At 47.9% G+C, this 10,511-nt stretch overlaps 1 protein-coding gene across 1 annotated transcript; it reads right to left on the bottom strand.

Annotated features, from left to right (window-relative positions):
• Positions 1 to 1,099: 1,099 nt before the first annotated feature.
• LOC144175443 (uncharacterized) lies at positions 1,100 to 3,470 on the bottom strand. The gene is made up of 3 exons (XM_077704516.1): positions 2,525 to 3,470; positions 2,417 to 2,433; positions 1,100 to 1,135 (listed from the first exon to the last, which is right to left on the bottom strand). The coding sequence occupies exons 1-3, from the start codon at positions 3,468 to 3,470 to the stop codon at positions 1,100 to 1,102; spliced, it is 999 nt and encodes a 332-aa protein (XP_077560642.1).
• Between the last annotated feature and the right edge of the window lie 7,041 nt (positions 3,471 to 10,511).

Raw genomic sequence — 10,511 nt, forward strand, 5'->3', positions numbered from 1 at the left:
GGGCCGCGAGAAAATGGCTAGGCACGAATTTCAAGAGGGTAAAGTCTTTGTATGGGTCTGGTTGTCACAAGCCCATCTTGCAGCTTGATCTTGCAAGAACGGATGGTACCATCGGTGCTTTTGTAGACCTCCTGAACTATGGCCAGTTTCCACATTTGGCGCGGTGTTTTTTCTTGGTACACTAACACCACGTCTTCTACTTTGACTTCAGTGGCCGCTTTCTTCGTTGTGAAGTGTGCAGACCGAAGCTGCAACAGGTATTCTTTCATCCACCTAGCCCAGAAGTGTTCGGTCAAACGTTCTCGATACCGATACCGCCGCACGGCATCAGTGCGCGAACAGGTGGTTGTATCGTTTCCCGAGTCACTCTTGGTAGGCACATGCGTAAGTCTGCGACCAATGAGGAGATCGGCAGGAGTGAGAGCACACGGCTCCCCTATGTCCGACTCCACGAAAGTAAGAGGCCTGGAGTTCACAACGGCTTCTACTTCGGTGAGGACGGTAGCCAGTTCTTCAAACCCAAGCTTGGCTCTCCCCAGTACCTTTCTGAGTGCTTGCTTAACCGTCCTAACCAGCCGCTCCCACCAACCACCCCACCACGGGGCATTAGGTACGATGAACTTCCACCTGATCCCAGCATTGCTTAAATGCTCAGCGACTTCTTGATCGGAGAGGAGTCGGCAGACTCGTTTTACGTCCACCGAGGCTTTCTTGAAAGTTCGGGCGTTGTCTGAGTACACGACCCTGGGTAAACCCCTGCGGGCCACGAATCTCCGAAAGCCGAGCAAGAAGTCCTCTGCTGTGATCGAAGAGACTAACTCCAAGTGTAGCGCTCTTGATGTGGCGCACGTGAAGAGAGCGATGTAGCACTTGGAATCGCCGCTTGGCGATCGTACGTAGAGAGGCCCAGCGAAGTCCACTCCTACAACCTCAAACGCGTTTGTAGACGATAGGCGGTCATTCGAAAGTGGGGCAGTCGGAGCATCTCCGGGCCTGACTCGGAACCGCTTGCACAGATGGCAGCCGTTGACCACTCGCTTTACCAAGGATCTTGCTCGGCAAATCCAGTATTTCTCTCGTAGTTGTGTCATCGTGTCTCTCACGCCACCGTGTAGAACTTGAGTGTGGGCTCTAGCTGCCAGCAGAGACGAAAATGGTGGATTTGCAGGCAATATGATTGGGTTCTGCATTTTCACAGCTTTCAAATGGCCTAAGCGTCCCCCGATCCGAAGGATACCGCCCGCATCTAAGGAAGGGTTCAGCTCGCCTATGCTTGAAGCACCGGTAGCCCCTGCCCCCGAGACATAGTTGATTAATGTCACGAAATTTCCGGATTGCATGTCCTTGTTCGAAACCTTGACGGTAGTTTTCCATGGTAGCTCCACTTGGTATCGTCCATGTCGGAAGGAGCCGTTGTTCTCGAAGTGCTCTAACGCTGAGCTCTTTGAGGTACCACTGCTCGTCGGATCCAAGATCCCATTGCTTTCGGCTTCCCAAAACGATCGAAGGATATCGTCGCATTGGGTTACGTCGGCCTTCAGAACGCAAACCATCGTGCGCGAAGTAGTTGCTGTCGCTGTCAACTCGGTGCTGCTGCCTTGAAACGTCCATCCAAGTTTAGTTTTTATAGCAATCATAGCCTGGTTTTCTTGGGACCTCACCAATTCGCCAGACATTATATTCCACATCTGGTCCGATCCAATGAGAATGCTTATGCCACCGCGAGTGATGACGTCAGGGTGAAGCAGCTCATCAGCAATGTCCTTTCCTGATGTTTGGCAAGCCCGAACGAAGGACGAATCCATCGTCGAGCCCTCGATGTCCTGGCAAATGTGGGGTATTTCTATGGCGCTGAGGACAACTTCGGTTTCGGAAAATTGACTTTTCAGTCGAAGCTCGACGATACGACGCCTCGCGGCCGGTTGACTTTTGGCGTTGGCGAACGTGTTCAGAGCAATATTGATGAATCCGACGCACTTCAACTTGAGGTGTTTGCAAAGTTCTTCGGTCACGAATGTCCGCTGGCTGCCACCGTCGAATATGCCTCGGACGTAGCGGCAGGCGTTGTCACTCACTGCCCAGGCTCGAAAAGTTTGGAGGAGAACGCATCCACTTGTGTTAACTCCTGATTTCTTTCCTACTGATGCGCAGACCGTCGTGCGTGAGTTCGGACTTCCTTCAGAACGAGAATCCTGTGCGTTGTTCTTTCTCGGGCTACAGACGCTTGATGCATGTCTACCGGCGCACGCATTGCAGGTAATCTTGCGGCGACAGTCACGTGCTCGGTGTCCTTTCAGCGTGCAGCGAAAGCATCGCATCTCCTTCGACAAAATTTGTTGCTTCTTTTCCGAAGGTATGTCTGCAGGACAAGACTCCGTGATGTGAACTTCTGACTTGCAGAATGCACACCCCTCACCGGACGTCGCTGAAGTGCTGGAGAGAACACACGACGTGGGCTTAGAGTCTCTAGGGCGGATGCTTTTCTCTCCCTCATATTCAAGCCTGGTGTCTCGCCCTCTCTGACCCCTGAAATCACTCTTTTCAAGGTTCTCCAGCTCGGTGCTGAGGAACTTCAGAAGACGGTCTAGGTCTGTCGGCAAATCCTCAGGTGCATCCGCTTGCGGTGTAGGTGTTTCAGCAGTGCGCGTGCGGTGGTACTGGAGCACGATGTCGTGCGGAAGGGCTCGCAACAGGATGTCTGAGAGCATCGACGAAAAGGAGGACCGTTTCACGCCGAGGGTTTCGAGGCCACGGATGTTGACCAAAACCTGGTCGTTGAGCTTGCGAAGGCCACTTGTGTCACTTGAGGACCTGATCGGGTTGATCATTCGGAGCCTGGCGAAATATTCTTGCTCGAGTCGCGTGCGATCGCCGAAACGCTTCTTCAGCATTGCAAGAGCATCCTGATAGCAAGCCTCCGTCGTAGGTAGCCCTCCGATTGCAGAAGCAGCATCTCCTTTCAGAAAGAGTCGCAGGTAGTGGAATTTCTCGCAAACTGAAAGGCCGCTATTCTTGTTTATCATTTGGTCGAATTGCTCCCAAAATTCATTCCATCGGCAGAGGTCCCCATAGAAAGGAGTGATGGTGAGTTTCGGTAAGCTTGGCTTGGTTCTCTCCGAAGTCGTAGCAGCGACTGGGGGCGTGACGTTCGCTACGGGTCCTGTCATAGGTGCAGCTGCCTGGGAAAGGCGGTTGCTCTTGCTTTTTAGCTCAGCGAGGACGCGTGTCGCGTTATCTTGATACTCGATCACGCTCGCATATTCGGCCTCAAATGCCCCCTGATCCTGAATATGAGCTTCGAGCTCTTCGTTGATCTTATTTAGCTCGTCGTTATTAGCCTTGAGTCTTTCGTAAAGCGACGCTAGTTGGTCGGCCGTAGCGCAAGGATCGGCCATGGCGGCACTTGCCTCGTTGATGATCCTTGTGTTCTGCGCCCGCCTCGAAGTCCTCTTGCATTTGAGCTTCTCCATGGTGGCTCCGCGGCCTCGATGCTCTCGGCAGGTCCCGCTGTGGGTCCCGGGTCGTCGGCACCAAAAATGTTGAGCCAAGGCGTGGCGGGAGTCGAAAAATGAAGCTCTCCAAGCAGAAGCAGAGGGTTTATTTCCGTGGCACCCAGTCGTGTCTTCGTCGTTCGATTCCTCGAGGAGCCAACTTCGTGCCGCGAGAAGCGAGCTCTGAGCGCGAGCTATCCCTCACCATCTCCGTCGCATCTAGGTTTATTCTTCGTCCTCTTCATGCATCGGAGAAGCATGGCGATGATAATTTTCAACAGGGTACTAGTGCTTCAATTGGTGTAGCAAGTCCTCCATTGGCATTTGCGTGAGCCTTGCCGACCTCACCCCGGGGAAGGAGGGGTAATACATTTTAGTACGAAAACTCCGGTTCATACGACTGTAGTGATGTATGGCTGCTCTCCCGCTCTATGCCGCGTCACAAGAAGCGATGGACAACAGGCACGCCATGGTAGTACCCAGTGCCCAGTGCTGCAGATATGAGGGACGTTCATTTGGCTGGTGCCGAAGCTTTAGCCCTGCCAAGTCTCCCAAAGCGGCTCAATGCGAGTGAAAAAAGCGAAGAAAAAAAACTACGATGCATTCTTTATGCATCTATGAAAAAGCTCATAAGTAATCGTCGTGCATCTTCTAAATGAATGTTTATACTTAGTTTGAGATTTTCGTTCCCATTACCCTTTCAGCCTTTATTGTGTTTGTAATCAGCAAAACGTCATTGAAAGATGAGCCTTGAACAAGCAATGCCAGAACCACGGAACGAATGGTGGATTTTTTTTATTTTTATGTTTAAGTGACCGGGGACTTCGAACGAAGTTGTAGCCTGTGGTACGGTATTACGTAGTAGTTTATTGAAATATTTCGATAAAAGTAATAAAATTTCCCGGATATTTTTTTTACATTGGCATTAAACTTCCCCTCCACGGTGGCTCACCGGCGGAGGTGTTGTGCTGCAGAGCCCAAGCACGCGGGGTCAATCCCGTCCGCGGTGGCTCCTTTTCTTATGGAGGCGAAAATCGAAAGTGCCTGTGTGTCGAGATTTCAGCGGACGTTAAATATCTTGAACTAGAAAAATTATCCGGAAACCCTAAACTATGGCGCGTCACCTCGCCCAGCTGAAGCTTCGGAGCGTTGAACCCCCCAAAATTGTTTTCGTTGAGTTAAATGTATGACGCGACCTATCTAGTAATCCCTGTGGAAAATTACCACAGGTTCAGCCTTCAATCACTTTAGGAATTCCTGTTTCAACACTATGCGGCTTTTCAAGCTTACCTTTCCAACGATGAGCGGAGGTTTTTTGCGGAACACGTTTTACTTCCTGTCTTAAGGAAGGCTTCAATTTTAAAATACGTATTTGCAGTAGCTTTTCAGCCTACCACTCCAATAAACAACAGCTCCTGAAAAACGAGAAAGAAATTATTCTCTTATAACCTTCGTTTCTTTTGATGGCGCATTATGTAGCGTGTCGGGTACATTCTTCGGGAGGTATACAAATGATCGCCGGTTAGGAGCGAATTCCCTACGCTTGCGTTACTAAACACAGCTGCTACGCAATGCTATCATTGCTTTTTTCGAGGAAACTTTCACCGCTACGGCAAACATCAAAGATAAAAATTGTAGCGACAAGGGTCTAGCGGGGTAATATTCGACGTCAGCTGGCGCGCGACATCGAGAGAAAGGGCGAAAAAACATGGGCGCGGATTCTAGAGGGCTTCTTCCAGTGCTAGGCCCTCCCAATAGCTTTCAGAACCCACATGGCGGCGACCGTTAGTTTATGCTACTACCAGCACACGGCGGCTACTTTTTTGAAGAGCTTGACTTTGGCTTTTTTTTTCACTTTCGCTTTTCTTTTCGGGGTCTCTCCTGGCAACGTGGCCTTGCATAAAACTTAATTTTTGAAGCAAGAGGACCCCCCCCCCCCTTCTCTCTTCCAACGCCGCATGTGCCCGCAAAGACAGTCACCCATGAAATAAATTAATGTCTGCGTTTAAAAAAATCGATTTATTTTAGAATATCTCACGGCTTAACCTTTGCAGGCCCGAAATGGTCCCCGCCCTCCAGTTCCTACTGCTTTTTACTTCTTTTAAGTGCCCGGACTTTTGCGGCAGCTTTGACGCGAGCTGCTATAACTACACCGTTGTGTGGTCCAGCTTTAAAATCGCCATATTGCTGTTTTCTGGTCTTTTTGTGTTGTTCGTTCTTCGTATTTTATTTACCTGCTATAGTCGGAACCTGATGGCCAAAAACAGAGCCCGCTTCGAAGCCGTTTGGTTACATCTGGGTCAGTGGACCTTATCGGCCTACCTACGCGGAAGTCGTTATAGCCTTGGACAGAAAGTTATTTTCACTTGTTAAAATAAATTTCTGCCTTTCGGCTCGGTGCTCTGTGCCGTTCCAATTTTATGCATTAGGTTCATTTCCCAAAGCGGCACAACAATAAAGTGTGCATGGCGCACAGGTGTCTGGTGCGAGCACGCGTGTTGAATTATTTACCGTGGTCTGTGTATTTATCGAGGTGAAGAAATGTCTTCTCTTTACGAAGATTTCCTGTGGGACCAAGAAGGCAGAATGGCCAGAAAAATACCACAGTGGTATTACAATTACAATGCGGCTTTTAACGTCCTAAAAGGTTATTCTCGAGATGTGGTGTTAGATAGTTTATTATGGTAATACGTTGGTAGCAACAAGGCCTCTGGGTCGTGAACACCCTAAAAAAAGGCACAATTAGAAAATCAAAATCCTTGAGAATCCAAGTTAGTCTTCATGAGTGTGCTTCGCGCGTTAATTTGCACTAACTCCTCGAAGGTGCAGACTTAAAAGTGTTTGTTAACCAGTGATGCTTGAAAATAACCATTACGATTACAGTTTCATTCAATGAACCATGACACAGAATCCCACAAGCAAGGCGATATTCACCTATGTGTACCTCTTCTGGAATTTGTTATTGCTACGGATAAACAAAAGAATGCCCTGCAGACACCAAAAATGTTGTAAACACGTTCTGTTTCAACCTTCTGGTATGTTTGCAGAGCTGATGGGCTTCAAATTTCTGCTAGGTGCCCCACCAAAGCTTGAATGCCCCAAAAGGATGTACTGCTTTCGTTCTCCTTCACATACGTTTTTCTTCTTTTCTGTTTTGTCGATGTCAGTCGTGAATCCGCGCTGGCCCCACGCTATTTTCTTACGAACACGGGAAGACTTACAAAGGGGGGGGCCGTGGCTCAACGCCACACGGCGATTTTCAGCGTGTATGCCAGCGCAAGCACTTTGGGCGACCTGGTCGATTCGCCCATATTATGCCTTCTGTTCGAATATTTTCTTCACTCAGTGCCCCTTCGGGTACAGGTCAGATCCCTGGGACGACAAGAATGTTGGCCTCCTTTGTGGACAGAGGGTTATGGAGCATCGAAAGTCAGAGACCAAAGATATACAAAAGCTGGGATAAAAGGAGAAGCCGTGAACACGTAACCGGATATTGCGCACGTAAGCTAGACGGCGAGAGTAGAAAGGTGGGGGTCGCAAATGGGTGTGTAAAAAAGCCGACAGCGATAGCCTCACACAAAAAAACACAAAAAATCAAGGAAATCTCAGCTCATTAGGACGCAATACAAGGTACCTAAAGGAGCCAAACACAAATTTTAAGCATCTTCGCTTTCTATAGACGGTAGAGAAAGGAGGGCTACGGCTGAAATCACGGAGAACCGGAAATACCCATTACGAGCGCTGTGAACGATTCAATAAAGCAAGATTATTCAGTTTACACACTGCAATAGAGAGCAACTGAGCTTTATCAGCTGATTTCGAAGCAAAAGGTGACAAAGTTCTTTTGTTGTTGCTCTTCCAGTACCACAAAATGTTCTTCTGGGCAGCAGCGTGGCTTGGTTTACCAGAGAACTGTTTAACTTGGATGGAAGCAGCTGGTACAAGGGCGAATTGTCGTATAAAGAGGAAGTACGAAACGGAGTTGAAAATTAATCAAGTCCCGGTTTGGTGTAGAAAACGAACATGGATGACGAAGAAAGATAGAGCAGAAATAAATTAAAGCCAAGTTTAGTTCAAAAGACCACTTGCCCCAAAAAGCTAAAGAAGAAACTAAGATGTGTCTAAGCACTGTGTTTTCTGACACAGGATAGCAAGAAACCTGGGGCGGATGTCGAAAAGAAATATTTTCGATGAGCAGAGTTTGATAAGGACGCGTTCTTCGCTTTTCATCTTATTATTTTTTAGCTCAACCGTCTCCTTAGTGTTCTGATGACCGACGAAGCTTATACACTTTATGTTTTTTCGTATTTCCCATAGCCGCGAAGCTGTTTTCCGCCGCATCTTAACTATCACCAGTGTAGCTACGCGGCCTTGCTCCATCCGCAATCGGCGCAGCGCATAGAAGAGCGATCCAGTTCTCGAGCCGACGAAATGTTGAAGCAACATGTTTTACAGTTTACGTAGAAGGGCAAGCAAACGCGACAGCACCTCGCAACCCGGTTCCTCCGAAAAGTGCCGCCGAAACTTTCCGCCCTCGTTGTGCTTCCGGTCGGGTTTTGTACCCCCGGGAGTCAGTTGTGGTTTATATCGCTCCAATCAGGACTCTAACTGGCAGAAGTTTGAAATCCGACGAATGAAGGCGAAGCGATTGCGTCAGCCGAGCCGCCACGACCGGGAAAGGTAAGGCGATGCCCTCGCCGTCTCAGGGGAGCAGTCACCAGGCATGTAGCGACATGTCTGCCGTGGGCGGTTTGGTCTGATTTGGTCGAGGTGGGGATTCGCCCCGCTGTCCGCTCGTCGCCCTTTGCAACGAATTTTGGCCGGGCGCTCAGGCACAACAGCACGCTCACATTGCTCGTGTCGTTTTCGGTAAATGTCACTAACGCATCTTTCCAAGTCCAGGGCCCGAACGCATGCCCTAGGGCCAGCTTAAAACAGCTACAAACAAGAAACAGCCGCATGGTTTGTAATTATTGCTTGTCTCGGCATCTCTAGGTCTAGACTTCGATACCCCCGAGCCTGCGAGACCCACATTTTATACTGTTTTCCTTTAACTGAACGCTTTGATGCGATTACAGAAGCTTCCCCTAGACGTTTGGCGTACTTATTATGCAATATTGGCTTGTTTGGTACATCTGGTGCACGGGTAGCCCAAACTCCATGGCAGCAAGGCATTTCGCTGACTACCATGAAACAGGTGGTTTCTCTAGCCGTGTTAGGGAAGTCGTTGTGTGGGAAGCAGGATGCGACATGGGTGTTCAAGGCAGCAGTTACTACAAAAGAGCCACTGCATGCGTATCCAAAATACTCTGCTATCACGTATGTGACTAATATTAAATATTTAACTGCGCCGCAGGCTCTGTGTTTTAATTCCTTTTTTTCTGTTTTGTGCCATTTTTCTCCGTTTCACAGTGAAAGCTTTTATTTTATCTCCCCATCAAATTAAGTTATAATTCTCCGGGCAGTACAGGAGCTACATGCTGCTGCGTCTGAGCGAAACACGTAGACTTGTAAATACACAGGGTACTCGTGAACGCGACCAACACTTCGGGGTCAAAATCCAAAGAAAACACGCCGCCAAACGCCGCGAAAGCGAGAACTTATTGTCGTCGTCACGCCGATTCGTCTTAAAGGCGTCTGTTGGTTTTGTGTTCGGTTCTGAAAAGAAACAAAATTCAACGCAACTAAGGGCTTTGAAGCACATTTCATATTAGGAAGTCACTTAAGAGCGAAGAATTGACGCAATATTTCCCTGTACGCAAAACACTATAACAAATGCAGGAAGCACACGCTACTACGTATTTGTGGCTGCGGTTGTCGTTTTTTGGGTGTCTTTTTTATAGCATACAAGGTAAACTTGCTTTATGATACACCGCTAGAGTAGAGTTTGGGATTTTTGAAAAATCCTCATAAGCATTTTTCTTCATTAAAAAAACGCATATATTGTAAGATAATGAGATTGTTCCTTTGCATTTTTGCCGCCGCAGAGGCTACATTTTGGTTGTTCGAGCGTTCACTGCGTGCGTTCATTTTCTGTGACCTTCTATAACTGCTCTTTATGAGCCGCTCGTATCCCGAAGTTTCATCCGGGGATTTCTGAAGCACAGCCTACTAAACGGCGGGTAAAAGCAAGGCATCCTGTGAACCACAGAAAGGAAGCGCCACGTGTGGTGTCACCGGTGCTTTGGGACCACTGTGAAATAAATATAGCTAGCATCGCCTGCATCGAGGGGTATCCAGCAAATTTAGCTGTTGTGGCTTTTCGGATCTATGTCTGTTTTCTTCTCGTTCTTTTTTTGCTTTAGTCAATGATTTAGAATGCAAGTTCTGAAGCACGATAAACTACATTCGAGCTACCGCAATTTTTCTTAACAATGATAGCTGCTATTCGTCTTCATTTACGATCCCCCCTAGGCAATTTGTTATATACCATACACTCAAGCTGCCTTGATATGCAATCAAAGAGCCCTGTTAACTAGTCAAAAACTCCGTTGAATTATGTGGACGATGCACTAGGCGGTTTGCGATCTCTGGAGGCAACACACGGCTTATAGTAATTTACGCGCAGACTATCGGTGAGCCGGATGTTTTTGATGCAAATTTTTATTGGTTTCCTTCTTTATTTGTGCTAGCAGCTGGCAATTGTTTTGGCATAGTCATCACGAAATATGGTATCCTTGGAGCTTTCCTTGGTTTGGTAATACATAAAGGTTTGCGGATATAAAATTCACCAACAGGTGACGGTCAATTCTACAAGACATGAACGGGAGTGGGGTTCATTAAAACACTTAAACAACTGAAGGAAGTAAATGTACAATAAAGGAACTCCAACAATTTCGAATCATGCAATAAATATGATGGAGAGAAGAATTATTTGAATGTAAGCAGCAGCGCTCTTGGCCATGCATTTAGCCAGGTTATTCCAGCGTTGAATTGTGGTAAGTACAAGAGATTTTTTGAAAGCATTAGTTGGGCCATGCACGTTTTCTAGGGCTAACAAGTTAAGCCGGCAAATAATAA

This window comes from Haemaphysalis longicornis, unplaced genomic scaffold (genome assembly GCF_048455015.1).
Source record: "Haemaphysalis longicornis isolate Haplotype H1 unplaced genomic scaffold, Haemaphysalis longicornis Haplotype H1 scaffold_3, whole genome shotgun sequence".
Classification (NCBI taxonomy): domain Eukaryota; kingdom Metazoa; phylum Arthropoda; class Arachnida; order Ixodida; family Ixodidae; genus Haemaphysalis; species Haemaphysalis longicornis.